The sequence below is a fragment of the Myodes glareolus genome, chromosome 3, assembly GCF_982192425.1.
Source record: "Myodes glareolus chromosome 3, mMyoGla1.1, whole genome shotgun sequence".
Taxonomy (NCBI): domain Eukaryota; kingdom Metazoa; phylum Chordata; class Mammalia; order Rodentia; family Cricetidae; genus Myodes; species Myodes glareolus.
In genome coordinates, this window is record NC_142028.1 from 14,654,800 (window position 1) to 14,672,711 (window position 17,912).

Below are 17,912 nucleotides of genomic sequence, written 5' to 3' on the forward strand. Positions count from 1 at the left end.
GGATCAGAACTGGGTCTGGAAAAACTAAGGGACATTCAAGTCTCCTGTCACACAGGAGATAAGGGGGGAGTCATCTGACAGAGCACCCTCCTTCAAAGGTAAGCCACTGGCTAACTCCTGTCTTCCTCGAATGCAGATCCCTTCAGGATATTATCTTCAGACCATGCATTCCAACCGGAACTTGGGCGGATTTCCTCTGCCAATTGCACTAATGAATGCCATCAGCATCCTGCCATCATTAATCCTGCCTCCCTTCATAGATTACTTCAGCAACTGTCTTCTTCCCTCTAAGAGAGATGGACTGTTCCTGTCAGCATGCATTAGTAAGTACAACGTGGGATTCTGAGAAAATTGTTTGCAATGCCAAAACAGAAAAGAGCCTGGTAAACTAGCTACATGCTCCTGAGTAGGCATACAGTTTTCACAAATTTCAAAATAAATAAATTTATGAGTGGAAGTTTCCAGGTCCCTGAGTCTTTACCCATGCATCGATACGACATCTTCAATCTATCCTTTTACACTTCTGCGGAAGGCACAGTCGATAGAAAGAGACAGTGGAACTCCAAACACCACTAAATAGAATTTTCTTCAGTAGGGCCATCCTTACTCTTAAGTTAGTTCCTAGTGCACTGTTAAAGGGAGAGGGTGCTTAGTGAATCTCAAAAAATTAATAGTTTTAATTTCTGAACCAGTAACGAAATTTATTAAAAATTAGCACTGTGAGCATGGAGACACGTCTCTAATGGGCTTCCCTAACATGAATAAAGCCACAAGTTCTGTCTCCATCCCTGAAAGAGAAAAAAATTAATTCTCTAATTCACAGCCTCTGTATAGTAATTCTTCAGATAGTAAGGGGTATGGCAATGATTTTCAAAGTGGAACCATTTAAGATAGCTTCCTTAGGACACATACATTAAACCATAAAACAAAACCCATCTGGTTCATGGAGAAAAAGTTAAGGAGTCCTTTCTGCTGGGTATATCCTTCCAACCTTGTTCAATAAGGCATTGTCAGGGAGCCACAGGGCAAGGGTGACAGGGAAGTCGGTGTGTTCTCTGACACTGAACAGCTACTGTGTGACTTTGAAACAAACACCTAAGCCCTCCTGTCTGCACGTTGCTTGTTTTGGATTTCTTCGAGGGGTGTAACCTACAAAAATCTTGGGTCATTTGGTTATGTGAGATTTGAAAACATCTGACAATTCATAGTTTTGTGTGTGTTTCCTGGTGTTCCTGAAACCCATGAGCATGATTCTGCCAATCAGAGCACTAGGTGTTTGGTTTTGGTTAGAACTCAAGGTGACTAAAATCATCATAGTGTCTATAGTCATCCACAAAGAGATCTTTAACACAGAAGCTTCCAGAATTTACTTCTCACCAGGTAGGCCTGTCACTTTTGAAACAGCATTTAGCAACCTATAAATCTTAATATTTTATTTTATAATCTCTGAGGTTTAAAACATGTTTTCTATGTCTGAATGCAGAAATCCAAGAAAACAGTATTATTTAGAGAAGACCCAGAATTCTCTTCTGAACTTTGAAGACACAAATAAAATTAGGTAGAACTTTGTGTATTTGACTTCTATGAGCTCACTATTGAAACAGAATAAAGAAGCATACGGTGAGAGCAAGGATTCATTGATGTTACAAAATGTCAAAAATCTTGGCAGTCTTATACAAGTATCATGATACTTACAGGCAGAGCTACCAAATTTATGCACAAAAATTTTAAACCTGGCCCACATAGGGGAAACAGATCAACACCACAGCTACCAGAGCTTAATTAGAAATTCTCCTTAGAATAAAACATCTTAAGTTCAGTTTAAATTGGATCAACTTTCTCTATGACGTATTTAAAATTGTGACTATTCTGCTAGGGATACTCTCATGAATAAAGGTGGGAGAATTATCTAGTACATCATTTGATGTTGTTGATGAACTAAATTATCCCCCTGCAAAATTGGTAACAAGACCTGTTGGGCAGGAGAAAAGAAAGCTAGACTTACTTCAAAAGAAATAGAGCTTTGCTCCCCTGGGTATGGAATAGTGAATTTAGTTCTTTCTAAGCCAGACTCCATTCATTCATTCATTTGCATACTTGTTCATTCATTTGCATACTTGTTCATTTATTTGCATAATATTTTGCTGTGGGAATATAAAAGTATGATGATATGCATCTTTTAAACTAGATATTTGGGTAAGTTTTCCATATTCTGGTTATGATTATGGAAGATGAACAAGTTTCACCAGGACATGAAAGCCAAACCAAGGGTACTTTCTAATACCAATTTACATACTTGACTGAGTCTAATACAAAAATTTCCTTCTACTTTAAACTCAAATACCTGAAAATATGAGTGAAACATATAGGCATATAAATTATGAATAGGCGTGTATTTATGAGTTCCTAGTATGAACATGGGTATACTCATGTACATATTATTTTTAGGTACATCATAAACCATAATTTAATATACCAAAGCTCATCAAAACAGTGTTTTTTAAATTCAGGTTTTTAATCTTGTGGCTATTATACTATTATTATTGTTATCATTGAATTATTAGTATTTTTCAATTATCCAACTACATGTGACTATTAGATTATAGTTAAATTATCATCATTAATTTGAAACCTTTACTGCTGTTTTCAATTAGCAATGGAAAGTAAATAAAATGCCCCTTGACTGGTTACTTTTCTTGAAGGTGTGACCTAAATAACTGATGCAAACCACTCATAGGATGAAAGGCTTCATTGGATCATGCCTTGAGGGCATGCAGGAGAAAGAGGCATCAGGTCACACTGTATCACAAAGAAGCAAAGAGAGGGAATGCCAGGCAGTCAGCTCAGGTTCTTCTAACTCAGCTTGGGACTCCAGCCCACGGACTGGTGCTGCCTACTTTAAGGGTGTGTCCTACTTAGCTTCAGCTGCCATCATGGCACAACCTAGAGCTTGGAGAAGGCTCCCTTGAGGAACTGCTGATCATATTTGCCTTCTGGAAAGTTTATAGGGGATTGTCCTGACTACTAATTGATGTAGGAGGGCTTCATCCATTCTGGACAATGGACAGAAGCATCCTTTGGCAGGTGGTCCTGAGTTATATAGAAAAGCTAGTACGTAGGAGTCTTGAGTGAGTCAGCAAGTAGCATTTCCCAAGGATTCTGCTTCGACTTCCTGTTCCAACTTCCCATGGTGATAAACAGTGACATGGAGTAACAGCTAAACAAACCCTTTCCTTCTCCCACCCCTGGTGTGGGAGAATTGTCTCTATTCTGTCAATCATGTTTTAAATAAATGCTGATTGGCCAGGCAGGAAGTATAGGTGGGAAAACCAGACAGGAAGTAGAGGTGGAGCAATGAGAACAGGAGAATTCTGGAAAGAAGGAAGCCAATTCTTTGCAGTTCTTCCCAGACCACCAAAGAAGCAATATGCGAGCTGCCTCGCTGAGAAAGATACCAAGCCATGTGGCTAACATAGATAAGAATAATAGGTTAATATAAGCTATAAGAGCTAATAAGTAGCCTGAGCTAATGGACCAATCAGTTTTATAACTTATGGAGACCTCTCTGTGATTTTCTTTGGGACTTGCTGGCTGTGGGGTACCAGGCAGGACAGAAACCCCAACGAGCAGGCCCCTCATGTTACACACCCCCACACCCACCCCCAGTTGCGTTTGATCAAGTTGCTTGTCACAGCAAAATAATGAAACTAGAATAGGGTTGTTGCAAGGGAAAGGGCCGCTTGTTCATCCTGGCCACCCAACTAGCTTAGCCCTGAAATAATCACACAGAAACTGTATTCATCAAATCACTGTTTGGCCTATTAGCTCTAAAATCTTATTGGCTAACTCTTCCACCTTGATTTAACCCATTTCTATTGATCTATATATTACCACATGGCAGTGGCTTACCAGGAAAGATTCGACATGTCTGTCTCTGGCGACCCCATGGTGTCTCTCTACTCTGCCTTTCTTCCTCCCAGCATTCAATTCTGTCTTCCCTGCCTACCTAAGTTCTGCCCTATCAACTAGGCCAAGGCAGTTTCTTTATTTATTAACCAATGAAAGCAATGCATAAACAGAAGGAACTCCTACACCATAGGGTGGGTAAGGAATACCCCTCACAGACATGCCCAGGGATTAGTTCCCAATAAGATACTAGATGTTGGGGAGTTGACAGTGAGCATCACCCAACAGCTCTTCTTGTTGCTATAGTGAGCTGCCATTTCTCACAGTGTCCCTCCCACTCCTTACACTATTCAGTTGCTCTCCCTTCAGGAATTTTTATATTCAGGTGAAGTGGGTGGTGCTAATAGATTATATTCCCTAATAAAAGGTCAACCTTAATTTACCAAACTTCTAAAGTTGGAAAGATCATTGTGATTTATACTGTCATAACTGCCATACATTGTTTCAGACTTTCATAGTACGAAGCTGTTTACACCATGAGTAGTTTTTTTTTCCTTAGCATCAATTACAATTATGTAACCTATGGCATGAAGTACTGAGTGCTGATACAGGTCAGTATTAACCGGATTGAAATGAGCCCAACTAAGGTTGCTAACAATTGCCATGCAAAGTCTGAGAATACAATTCTCTTAGCTTTGGAGTATCATTTAAATTGAAATGCAGACAAAATATATTGAAATACTTGTAAGATCTATGTTAAAATAACCTGAAAATTCTGATTGTAACAAAAAGCTGTTGTAGTACGGTACAAAGTATCAGCCTCTTTATCCATAACCAGTACCTTCTACTACTTCACATGATGGTTGTCCTATGAAGATCCCATTTGGGTTGGAAAGGAAGTGATGATTAGCAAAGTCCTGGCTCAGTATCATTAACTGAGAGTAGGGTTCACTCTATATTCTCTTGTCTCTCCTCTACTTTTAAATATATTCATGTTATTACAGTCATGGACCACCTTGAGCTCGCAACGTATGGTAGCACCTCCTCCCCCTGCCTCAACCTCCAGAGTACTTGGAGTACAGGAATCTGAGGCTTGGCCTGGTTGTAATTCCTATTTTCTGTGAGGTTTCCAAACTGATGAATTTTCCCAAGAAACATACTATATGTCCGTTGCAAAATATTTACTAGAAAGATCTGTGAAACAGGTAAAGGAGTCACTTTTATAGATATGAGCTTCGGTTAAGTTTTCTTCTTAGTTGTTCATTTGTTTAATAAAGGCACATTGATATCCTCAGGTCTTAAAGTTAGCATTAAATTGGAATAAGTTTGGAGTGAAGTAGATCTAGTGCATCATCTGAAGCATTATTTAATGTTTTATAGAGAGAAATGCAGAGTCTAATTGTGTCAAAAGAATGATCTCTTTCACATTCAAAGATTAAGAGAGACTGAATCCCATCTCCTGAAATGAGATCAGTGATCCAAAGAAAAACAATACCGAGATGGAGGGTAGTTTCTTCCCAACAAAAAAGCATGCAACTAAGAGCAAACCCAGTTAAAGTATTTTTAAACAGGGCAAGTTTTAAGAGTTTATTTTTATTTTATGTGTAGGTATTTTATTTAGCCTGCATGTATGTCTATGCACTACCTGTATGCAGCTCCTCTGCCTACCAGAGGAGGGCATCAGATTCCCTGGAACAGACAGTTGTGAGCCACCATGATGGTGCTGGAATCAAACCCCAACTATCTGTAAGATCAAGGAACTCTATTAAATGACGATCTGTCTCTCCAGCCTCTCTAGCCTCTCAGCTTCTCTAGCTTCTCCAGCCTCTCTAATCTCTCCAACCTCTCCAGCCTCTCCAACCTCTCCAACCTCTCCAGCCTCTCCAGCCTCTTCAGCCTCTCCAGCCTCTCCAACCTCTCCAGCCTCTTCAGCCTCTCCAGCCTCTCCAGCCTCTCAAACCTCTCCATCCTCTCCAGCTTCTCCAGTCTCTCCAGCCTCTCCAGCCTCTCTAATCTCTCCAGCTTCTCCAGCCTCTCCAACATCTCCAGCCTCTCCAGCCTCTTTAGCCTCTCCAACCTCTCCAGCCTCTCCAATCTCTCCAATCTCTCCAACCTCTCCAACCTCTCCAGCCTCTTCAGCCTCTCCAGCCTCTCCAACCTCTCCAGCCTCTCCAATCTCTCCAATCTCTCCAACCTCTCCAGCCTCTTCAGCCTCTCCAGCCTCTCCAATCTCTCCAATCTCTCCAGCCTCTCCAGCCTCTTCAGCCTCTCCAGCCTCTCCAGCCTCTTAGCCTCTCCAACCTCTCCATCCTCTCCAGCTTCTCCAGTCTCTCCAACCTCTCCAGCCTCTCTAATCTCTCCAACCTCTCCAGCCTCTCCAGCCTCTCCAGCCTCTCCAGCCTCTTCAGCCTCTTCAGCCTCTCCAGCCTCTCCAACCTCTCCAGCCTCTCCAGCCTCTCCAATCTCTCCAACCTCTCCAGTCTCTTCAGCCTCTCCAGCCTCTTCAGCCTCTCCAACCTCTCCAGCCTCTTCAGCCTCTCCAATCTCTCCAACCTCTCCAGTCTCTCACCCTCTCCAGCCTCTCCAGCCTCTCCAACCTCTCCAACCTCTCCAGCCTCTTCAGCCTCTCCAATCTCTCCAACCTCTCCAGCCTCTTCAGCCTCTCCAACCTCTCCAGCCTCTTCAGCCTCTCCAATCTCTCCAACCTCTCCAGCCTCTTCAGCCTCTCCAGCCTCTCCAGCCTCTCCAACCTCTCCAACCTCTCCAGCCTCTTCAGCCTCTTCAGCCTCTCCAACCTCTCCAGCCTCTCCAGCCTCTCCAACCTCTCCAGCCTCTCCAGCCTCTTCAGCCTCTCCAGCCTCTGTCGTCTCTCTCACTCCATTTCCATAGTGGCAGGTATCTTCCCCAAAGGCAGCAAACACATGGTAATGAAGTCATTGCCAAGTTCATTTTCTCCTGGAAAGCTGCTAAAGGAAGGATACAGGGACAATGTCCTAAGCTCTCAGGAGAAATTTCACAGCTATGGTGACTCACTGACACATTAGACTCCATATATCAGACTATCCATGAAAATTCCATCATCTTCCTAATGGATAGGCTTAGCCAATACCTTAAAAATCTTGGTATGACTAATACCTATTAATATATTTTTGTTTCAATATATAACAGTAAAGGAAGGGTTAATTCTGGAATGAATTTCCACTTTCTCTTATTTCATTGCACTCTAATTTTGAAAAGTATTACATGGTAGGATAATAATATAAATTATGAGAGTTTTGAGACTCTTACAGGCCTGTCTGCAGTCACACAGCCAATATTAAAGCATATATTATTTGATATCTCCTCTGGAACCATTGTGCTCAATCTTGTAAATACAGATCTACAGGAACTTTAAAATCTCTGCATTCTGATCAATGGCACTCTGCCTTGGGTATACTGTGATCTCACCTTAGTTAAATTTTTTTAAGGAAGTAGATTCAACTTAGAATTAGTTTCATTGGCGTTAAGTTTGCAGTAGCAAACACAGGCATTTAGATCCTTTTAATACAATGAACGTTGTCCCAGATCATCTAAGTAATGCGTGTTATACCTTTGAATGATCTCATCCTCTCCGGAAATCACATTAAAATTTATTCCCCCAGTAGTGAGATGTTTGGACTGCAAGAGGTCACCTAGCCATGAGTGAATTCCACACTTATAAAAAAAAGAGCCAGATGAAAGAAGTGTGGGTTGTTTTTGTTGTTGTTGTTTTTGTTTTTGTTTTTTTCCCTCTGACTCCACTCTATAAGGTCACAGCATTCATCCTTTTTTGAAGATGTAGCATCCAAGGCACCAGTGTAAACCAAACATCAGCCTGCACCAAGCAAGTGAAGTTTCTGAGGCCTGGTCTTAGACTTCCTAACCCATAGAACTGAGAAAATAAAACTTTTTCTCCATAAGAGAACAATTGCAACTGTTTTCTTTCAGCAGAATAAGAGGACCTCTGAATAAACATGTGCTTTGTCCAAATTTGTGAGGAGAATGAGCCTTGGTATTGAGCTAGATCGGGTTGGAGGAGCCTTTGGTTGGATAGAGCTAGATCAGGCTGAATATTCAATGACAACACAGAGCATCTCAGAGTTTAACATGGATAAAACCATCTAAGGACATAGTTTCAGGCGGGCTCTGATTCTATTGTTGGTGTACCTGAGAGTTCTCATAGCTAACAAGCTCTCAATGACAACAGTGCCAGATGGTCACACAGAGGAATGTCAAGCACAGAAGAGGGACAAGATAGTTGTCTAAGATTCCATGCAGATATGGAGAACAGTAGCAGTGGCCCAGAACAAAGCTACAGTTGTTATCAAGCCAAAAATAAAATTAAAAAACAAACATCAAACACTGATTACTAAATACATGACTTCCGATAATTCTGGACCAAATCTGGTCCCAGACCAGAGATGCTTGCACAGATGAACATCTTAAATTATTTGATCATAAGAAGTGTTAACTTTGAACCCCAGCTAAGTGAAATTTTTGAATGTGAATCATTAAAACTTGTAAAAAAATTCATATTGTTATACACATGTTTGCATTTTCTTTTCGTTTTCTTTTTCCTTGACCCTCAGGAACTATACTTATTACTAACCATTTGCCGAAAACCCGAACCACAGAGCCTAGTTTAACAAATCAGCAGACACACTATAAACTTTCTCAGAGTGACTGTAAACCTCCTGACCGTCACTTGATGGTCTCCCATCCAAGCACTAACAACCCCTGCTTGGCCTCTGAGAGGAAAAGTCAGATGAGATGGGGTGGGATGGGTATAGACCAAGTGATGTCAATACCCAAAGTGTGTGTAGTCTTTGTCTGAGTTACAGAACATGGAGGACATCTCAGAAGCTACTCCAAGAAGTCCAATTCTAAATTAGGTACCTCTCTGTGGTGGGGTTCAACCAGGACCTCACACACTAAGGGAATGTTTTACCACTAAGCTATGTCTTTGGGGTGCAAATTACGATGAGAAATCCTCAGAAATCAACTTGTCACTCATTCCTGCTTTTATGACTTGTCTTCCAGACAAGAAAGGCTTTTCTAAGATTTTTAAAAACTGCATATTATTGCATCTTGGTAAACAACTTTTCAACCATTGTGTAGTTGATCTGGATAAACTCAATCCTGAAAAAGAAACTCTATTATATCTTCTCTTTTTTTCTCTTATTGGAAATAGATTTTTTTCTCTTACATAATATATCCTAATTATGATTCCCCTCTTTCTACTACTCCCAGTTTCTCTCCACTTCCCCTCCCTTCTGGATCCACTCCCTTTTGATTCTCATTAGAAAACAGACAGGCTTCAAAGGGATATTAGAAAACAAAACAAAATATAGTATGATAGGAAAAAACAAAAGCCATCACACCAGAATTGGACAAGACATTCAAAGCGAAGGAAGAGAGTCAAGAAATGGCTCAAAAATCAAATATTCACTCATTCACACACTTAGGAATCCCATGAAAACACTTAACTGGAAGCCATAATATATGTATAGAGAACCTGGTACAGACCTGGGCAGGCCCTATGCCTCCTACTTCAGTCTCTGTGAGTTCATGTGAGTTTTGATCATATTGGTTTAGAGGGCCTTGTTTTCTTGGTATTCCCCATACCCTCTGGGTCATATATTCTTTCTTATTCCTCTTCCACAGGGTTCCCTGATCCCTGAGAGGATGGATTGATGGAGGCATCCTGTTTTAAGACTGATTATCCCAAAGTTTCTCACTCTCTGAATAATGTCTGGCTGTTGTCTATTTTTAAAAACACGTCCTTCTATTTTCTTTACATTTCATTTTTGAATTCTACTGACAAGATGTTGAATTTTCCAAAAACAATTCAGTGAATGTCTCAAAATTTTCTCTTCAAATGTCTATAATCTTAAGATTTTTGTCTGTTCGGTTGGTTGATCAGTTGTTTGATTATAGTTAGCTGGTGAGTTAGGCAACTGGTTGGTTGGTTCGTTGGTCATTTGTATGTCTAGTGGGTGGGTGGGTGGATTTTGTGGCTTGAATTCCTCTTTTTCTTTCTGGTTTTTGATCTAATCTTTTGGAAATGTTATTGACTTAACCCTTCAAAGTCTACCACAGGTTGACCATTAGCTTTCATATTTGGTTTCTCTTTCACAGCAATACATTTCTTTACTATGGATACCATAGCTTCTCCCACATCTCTGAGAGTATTAACCGCAGAACATCTCTACTTCCTCTCTGCTTCCTTCTTGTATTCTCGCAGTTCTTCTCAAACTTCCGGTGATCTCCTGCCCATTTGTCTAGACAATAACTAAAAAGCATGACTGGATGAAGTCAACTATAGGAATATGGTGCTGTGGATAGTGTGTGTGTACACAGATGAAACTTTCCAAAGGTCATATCATGGTGGAAATCCCCCCACAAAGACAAGAGATGAAGAGCAGTAGGGGTATTCCACTATCAAAAGAAAACTCTTTGTACACCTTGCTTTCAGGATTCTCCTAGTGCTGGTCGTGAGGTGTGGATGGGAGGGCTTGCTGTCCAGAACCCTACTTTTCTCTCTTATGCTTCCTCCCCAAGTTCAAGGTCACCTTATGTAAACATGGAGAGTTATCTCCAGTCCCTCCTCAGAGGAAGAACAGGAATGAGGTGCTCACCTCTCCTTTACGTGAGAAATGGAGATTTGAGAATCCCACAGTTTATTTCAACTGATTCTCCAACTTCCCTTCATCCTCTCACTACCATCTGAAACTCCTGGGTCTCCAAGTCAAAAGCTCCTGCTGGTGCTTCAGAATCACTTGGGTCTGTTCTCTCCTTTCTGAAACCCTCCCCTGTCCAGTTGGCTGTCCTTTTCATAGTCTTATTTTAGACTCCAAATATAATCATCAGGGACATTGTTTGCATGGTCTCTTCAACCCCTTTTCAGTTCTGTCTGACCTTAAACCCTTAATTGAGCAGTCCTCCCTTGATTCATCTAGTCTCCTGAGTTGCAGCACATGTTCTAAATGTCTTCTGAGAAGTTCTATTGATTTTACCCCCTTTGTGCCACCAAGTCTGTTAAAAACTAAATTAATTTTCCCTCTGTCTTCTTATGAATCTCATTTATGCTACTGTCTCCACCATGTTCTCAGTCACCTAGACTCGTATTAACACCAATGTCTGCCACTTCTTTTCACTTACTTCAGCTACTCTCAGTAAGTCCACCTACATGTCCACCTTCCTTTTCTTCCCTGACTCACACCGGCCTCTGTACTTAGCTAAGACGGTCCTGAAAACTGCTGGTCTTGTTAATGGAAAACTTTACACTATTTAAAATGTTATGCATGCTAAGAAAATGTAGCTATCTCTAAATTTCAAGTGGATTCTATCAAACACTGACCCAAAATCCATAGTTAGAACCTAAACATTCTAGGCACTAGCTGAAAGTGAAAAGGAAGGGCTTGCCTGGCGTGTGGATGTCTGCCTGATTTTGTCTTTCACTCTTCATCTCTAGGTTTTTTTCATTCACCTTTATAATTGCTCTTCATTTTTTCCTTTAAAGATTTCTTTTCAATTTTTGTGTGGTGTGTTACACGCATGTGTGTGGTGCATATACAAATTGTGGTGGTGGTGGATATACCAGTGCAGTCTGTTAATATGCATGTGTGCAGTACATGTATGCATGTGAGATGGTATGTACATGTGGTGTGCATACCACTGTATGCACATGTGGAGGCCATAAAAATGTGTAATCGGGCTTAGTCTATCAACCTTGATTTCATTTATTTCATTTAGAGTTTCATGCATGCATATAATGTGCATTGATTAAATCTACTTCCCGCTTTCCTCCCCTTCAATTCTTCCTCTAGCCTCTAGCCTCAACTTCGAGTGCTTTTTTGTTCAAATGCAGAGTACACTTAGTGATGCTTATATAGATCATGGGACAATCTACTGGAACATGGATTGCTTCTCCAGTGCTGCAGATCTGAGGAAAACTGACTCTCCCTAAAATTAAAAATGAAATGACAACAGATGCTCATGTGATTGTGAAGGAAAGGGGACCAATTGCTGCAATTGGTGCAGCACTATGCAGATAGATATGAAGAATCCTCAGGAAGTTAAATTTGGTCTCCCATACGACCTAGCTATGCCACTCTTTGTCATATACCAGAAGGACTCTGGTCCCTGTTACAGACGTACTTTCTGTGCTGTGTCCTTCGTTGCTCTGTTCATAATAGCCAGGAAACAGAAACTGCCTAGATGTCTTCAACTGACAAATGGATGAAGAAAACATTGTATATATATACACAGTGTAATATTCTTCAGCTGTAAAGAAAAGTGAATTGAGGTAGGATCTCTCCAGGAACTTGAAGTGTGTGGTCTTAGTCCGGCCAGCCAGTGGGCTCCCAGGGCCTGATCATCATCTGCTACCTCAAATGCTGGAGGTAAACTCACACATGGCCTTGTTCTGTTTTTAAGGGGATCCTAAGAATTTAAACTTGAATCCTTTGCCTTCACAGTCAATGCTAAGTCATCTCCCCACCCTTTCTTGACCTTTCTTATTTAAGATTTCTACTCTTCAATTCTCTATTAGCTGCAGAGATCAGAAACACAATATAGAAAAATCATAAAGATGATAAGATTCTATTTCCAAGTAATTTAAAAACAATAATTTAAATTAAATAAATAGATGGTTTTTGTCTTAAATTTTCCCAAATCATAGATTCAGTCAAATATATCTTCTGAAATTTATCTGTACTTCTGCATTGGGGAGACTGAGGTAGGAATTTTCACAAATTTGATGTTCACCTGGGCTATAGTGTGAGACTTTGTTTCATACAAAGCAGGGGGTGGGAAGTTCCCTTTAACAAAGACTGGTATGTGGACAGTGAAAGTTAAAACCTATAGCAGTATCTTCTATAATCATCATGACTATTTGTGACCAGGAGTTTTTATGATGCTAACAGGACAGTATTTTATTGAAATCTTACAACTACTCTAGAATGTTAGCTTTATTCCTGGGACTTGGAGGTCAAGAGAGTGACAATAAGCTTAAGCAACAAGCACAAGGCCCAGGGCTGTGGGATAATGCTCTTGTACACCGTAAAGATTTGTCAGGCATATTAGTTTAATAAAACACTGATTGGCCAGTAGCAGGCAGGAAGTATAGCTGGGGTGACTCAACTAAGAGAATTCTGGGAAGAGGAAAGGTGGAGATGCAGTCACCAGTCACAAAGGAAGCAAGATGAGAATGCCTCACGGAGAAAGGTACTAAGCCACATGGATAAACACAGACAAGAATTATGGGTTAATTTAAGTTGTAAGAGTAAGTTAATAAGAATCCTGAACTAACAGGCCAACAAGTTTGTGATTAATATAAACCTCTGTGTGTTTCTTTGGAACTGAACGACTGCAGGACTGGGAAGAACAGAAACTTCTGACTACAGCCCTGTAAGGAGTACAATGAGAAAAATGGAGTGAACTCAGTCCCTTGGAGCTTAAGCCTGGGGTGGCTGTACTCCAGGGGTTGTTGTTCTCTGGGTATCAGAAGGATGTTCCAGAAGCATCCCCAAAGGCATAAGTAATGTTGTGATTTGCTAGCATGCTTCCCATATCTTTTTGTTTTGTTTTCTCTTCAGTTGCTGGTAACAGTTGTGCAGCCTTGTCTGTGGTCATAGCCGGCTTCCTAGAAATACACAGAAAACTCACCTGGGAGGAGTCTTCTTCAGGCAAAGGTTCCTCTGTTTCCTTGCTAGCCTGTGGCTCTCTGGTTCCTCAGTATGTTCTGCTTGGAGTATCTGAGGCCCTGGTAAACCCAGCGGGTAAGTAAGGCTGTGAGTGAGTGCTTGAGAAGAGCATGCCCCAATGGCCTGTATTCAAAGCAATGCTTCCACAAGCCTGTTTATACCCTTATTTAAAATAATGTCTTGTTTTTCTTTGTTCTATTATCTGTAGCCAACATTAATTCTGTAGGAGAATGCAAGTAGGTAATCTCACACTAACTCAGAATTGAGTATAATGAGGGGTTCTTTATTTAGGGGGAGTTCATAGATCACAGTCCCCTGCACAAATGGGGAACAAGAACCAAATCCAGCATCCATGTAAGAGAGTAGAGAGAGTTGGCACGTGAGCTCACACATTTTTGGTACCCAAGGCCACACCCAACCCGGTCCAGCCTCTCAAAGGCCATTGGCTGAAGGAGGTTCCCCATCACCCTCCACTTTTGTCTAAATAGAAGAGTTCCAAACCCAATACAAAACTATATATAATAAGAACAGATATCAAGTATAAAAATTAGAATTACAACCAACATAAAAAATATTAAGCAAGAAACATATGCTAAGTGTTTTAATAATTATTCTGTCTTAAGGAGTCTTGTATTAGAAATGGCTTGGCTAAGTCATGAAAGGAAAATAACTACAACTATCTAGTCTTCAATCCTATTGAACCTGAGTAGGGAGATAATATTACTTGGGTATGAAGGAAGTACAAACAAGCAGCTTTCGAAATATGCATTAAATGAAAGAGGCAACTGGCTACTTGGACAATCACCCAATGTTTGCAATGTTGGGGCAACCAACTTTGACTGAGGCCTAGAGTAACTGACAGATCAGAGGCAGAAAAAATTTTAAAACCATCTTACCCTGTTTTGGCAAGGTTTGCTGGTCTTTTTCCTTGTATCCTGTTTGTCCAGTTCTGACACCACATATGTTGTCAGTGGTTGAGGCATGGGCAATTCTTTGGCCAAAGGCCAGTCTTGCCAAGAAGAAAGAAATCTCCAAGTGGAGTGTCTTTGGTGCTCAACATTCTCTTGGGAATAGATCAGTGCTGCCAGGAGCATTCGTGTCTCATGTAAACAGAACCCTAAGTTTAAATGCCATGTTCTACATATCTTTGAAGTGTTTGAAGATTACATATCTATGCAAAAAACAATCTCTATGTATCTAAAGAACCTGATTAGTCTAATTATAAGTATGACAAACATGGATGACTATTGACCTATAATTCTTAATATCTATACAACTCAAAGACTAAGACTTCATATTAGAATATTAAACAACTTTTAGACAACTGTACAGCAAATGAGGGAAATGACCTCAAAATGTAAACAGTGTATAAGATCAGAGGTATAAATATATAGTGCAATATGATAAATATATCATAAAATTGTATCAATATACAAAATGTCTTAAGAAGAGGTATTCATGCATACAATATGATAAAATAAGTTCACATAGGTATTCAAATATTGTAAATAGAAATAGGAGCATATTCAATATAAGAAATATAATTTGAATTTGTATCACTATACAAGAATCTATATCAATGCAAATTGTCTATAAATAATAGCTCACAAGTATTCACTCTATTACTCACTATTAATACTAATAGGTATTATTATATAATAATACCTACTATACCATTCAATTTCCCTTTATTTAAGTGATATCTTTGAGCCTACAACCTATACCACCCCAACCCTATACTGGTTATAACAAACCCCGAATTGATGTCCCTAACCTTGAGGACAAACTTTATTGGTAGAAGGGCTGCTGTCTTCTAGAATTACCTTCAGCTGTCATGAGGTCGATGTTTTTTCTATGGTATCCTGTAAAATTAAAATGATGGTTAAGTTTTAAGATTATTGCCTGGTATAATTGCAAACAATCTCTGAGTAATCCATTGAGTTTTTCTAAAGTTCTTAATTGAAGTACCTTGGGCAGCTACTCATTCCGCAACCTGTAGGAGAACGTGAATAAGATAATCCCATGCTAACACAAAATTGAGGATAATAAGGGGTTCTTTATTTAAGGGGGACTCACAGATCACAACCCTTTGCATGAAAAGGGAACAGGAACCAAATCCAACATCCAGGAGAGAGAGGAGAGAAGGAACAAGCACGTGAGCATGCACCTTTTTGGTGCCCAAGGCCAAGTTCAACCTGGTCCAGCCTTCAAAGGCCATTGGCTGAAAGAGATTTCCCAGCATGATTCTATTAGGATATAAAGGGACTCACGACCTGATTAGAACCAAGACCATTTGGTCAGACAAAAATGGGCAGAAATAAATCTGGAAGACAACGAACTGCAGTACACTGAGTTAAAATCCATTCTCCAACTTCCCTCCCTCTAACACAAAGACACTCACACACACACACTTCCAAAAGTGGAGCATGGACTTTGAGAGCACATAAACATGCAAATGAGATGAAAATTTGATGCAATTTACCTAATAACTTGATGTCTTCAAATTAAATTACCCTAGATTAAGTGTAATCACCAGTATTTCATAAGACATATTCAAATTATGTTTATTAAATATCAGAAGTTTCTAGATTATCTCAATTGCTTATATTGATTAGAATAGCCACTTTATACTTTATCACAAGAATTTGAGAACTTCCTGTGATGTTGTCAGTGTGTTTGTGTGTATACACACTTATCAGAGTAACCTAGCAAGCCTATGTTGGGTTTTGACCTCCTCACAGCTCCCTGGAATGCGATAGCTACATGTAACTCAATCCACATTACTCTTCACTGAGAGTATTTTACATGATTAACTAAAGAAAATAGATTGCTAGCTAATTTCCATGTATGAGTATTTTGCCCATGTGTATTGTGCATGCATTGCCTTCAGGGCCAGAGGGTATCTGATTCACTAGAACTGGAGCTGCAAGTGACTGTGAGCCACACTGTGGGTGTGGGAATCTAACCTAGGTCTCCTAGAAAAACAGCTAGAGCTCTGAACCGTTGACCACCTCTCTAGTCCCTTTAACTGTCTCCACATATCCGGTGTCTCCTGTTTTCCACCACCTCTGCAAAATCATCTTAAGCGAAAATTCCAATCATTTCACTTGTATCTAAAACCTCCAATGAGTCTATTACAGTCTGAGTTATTTCAAACTTTTTATGTACACACTTAATAGCTTTATGCCCACACACAATGTGCACATAGACAAAACCAGAGCAATTAATTTAAATAAATGAAATAAATGAATGAAATTTGTCTAATCATAGTCTCAAACATATTCACAATTCTTCTCATTCTGTTAAAACGTTTAATTCACATGTTCCATTTGAATTGAGTCTGTGATGGGAAGGTCATTGTAAACCCAGCAAAGAATAAATAAGAATTGTGAACAAATGCTGCCACATTGGCATTTGTCATCAGCCCAATATTGTTTGTAGGAAGGTCTTGAAAATAGGTAAAATTCTCTGGGCTTCCTGTAAAAGAATGAGTACGTGTGGAAAATTCCTAGCCTGCTCAGCAAAGTGATTAGACATTTAGAAGCCAAAGAGATCATTAAAACCATGAATTATTAAAAAATGATGAATCATGTAATGTAATCCCTAATTTAAACATTTAGAATAGCTATCACAAAACCGAGTTTACCTGTTTACTATAGATAGGGTTTGTGCATCAGAGACGACAGACTTTGGTCTCATGTCCAGTCTTCTACCTGCTACATGAGGGACTCATTTAATCTCTAAGTTTAAACTTTCTAATCTTAAAAAATAGAAAGAATAATCATTATTCCTTATATCACAGCATTGGAGTGAATGGGAATGGGACAGAATTCTTCAAAAACCAACTTGTATAAAGTGTGAATGGGTTTGTTGATTTGTAAAATCAAGTAATGCCAGACAGGTGGGGCAGCATGACCATTCAACTTTCTGATCTTAAACCTGGACTGGCCTGAATGTAGCACAAATTCTAATTGTTCTTAATAACAAAGTCCCAGAGACAGATATTAGGAGGTGAAAGCTGAGAGATCAGAGAAGCAGAGCAGCCAGTCACTAGAGACACTTTGCCTCTACCGAATCCTCAAACCAAACGGGCAATCCTGTCCTCAGAATGTCTCCTCCAACTGCAACTGTCTCCACCAAACCTCAGACTGCACTGAGCTCCCATCTCCTTCCATCTTATATTCCTCTCTCTGCCCAGCCACATCACTCCTGTCTCCACGTCCCTACTGCTGGGATTAAAGGCGTGGGATCTCAAGTGCTGGGATCACCTTTGTGTGAGCT

The 17,912-nt window shown here is 40.0% G+C and overlaps 1 protein-coding gene across 1 annotated transcript in view; it reads left to right on the forward strand.

Moving 5' to 3' along the window:
* The window catches only part of Slc15a5 (solute carrier family 15 member 5), a 108,594-nt gene that overhangs the window by 44,063 nt on the left and 46,619 nt on the right, over nucleotides 1-17,912 (forward strand). Inside the window, exons 5-6 of the mRNA XM_048432855.3 lie at nucleotides 137-323; nucleotides 13,524-13,706. Coding sequence (XP_048288812.3) covers nucleotides 137-323; nucleotides 13,524-13,706 — 370 coding nt within the window. The remainder of the gene's footprint in view (nucleotides 1-136; nucleotides 324-13,523; nucleotides 13,707-17,912) is intronic.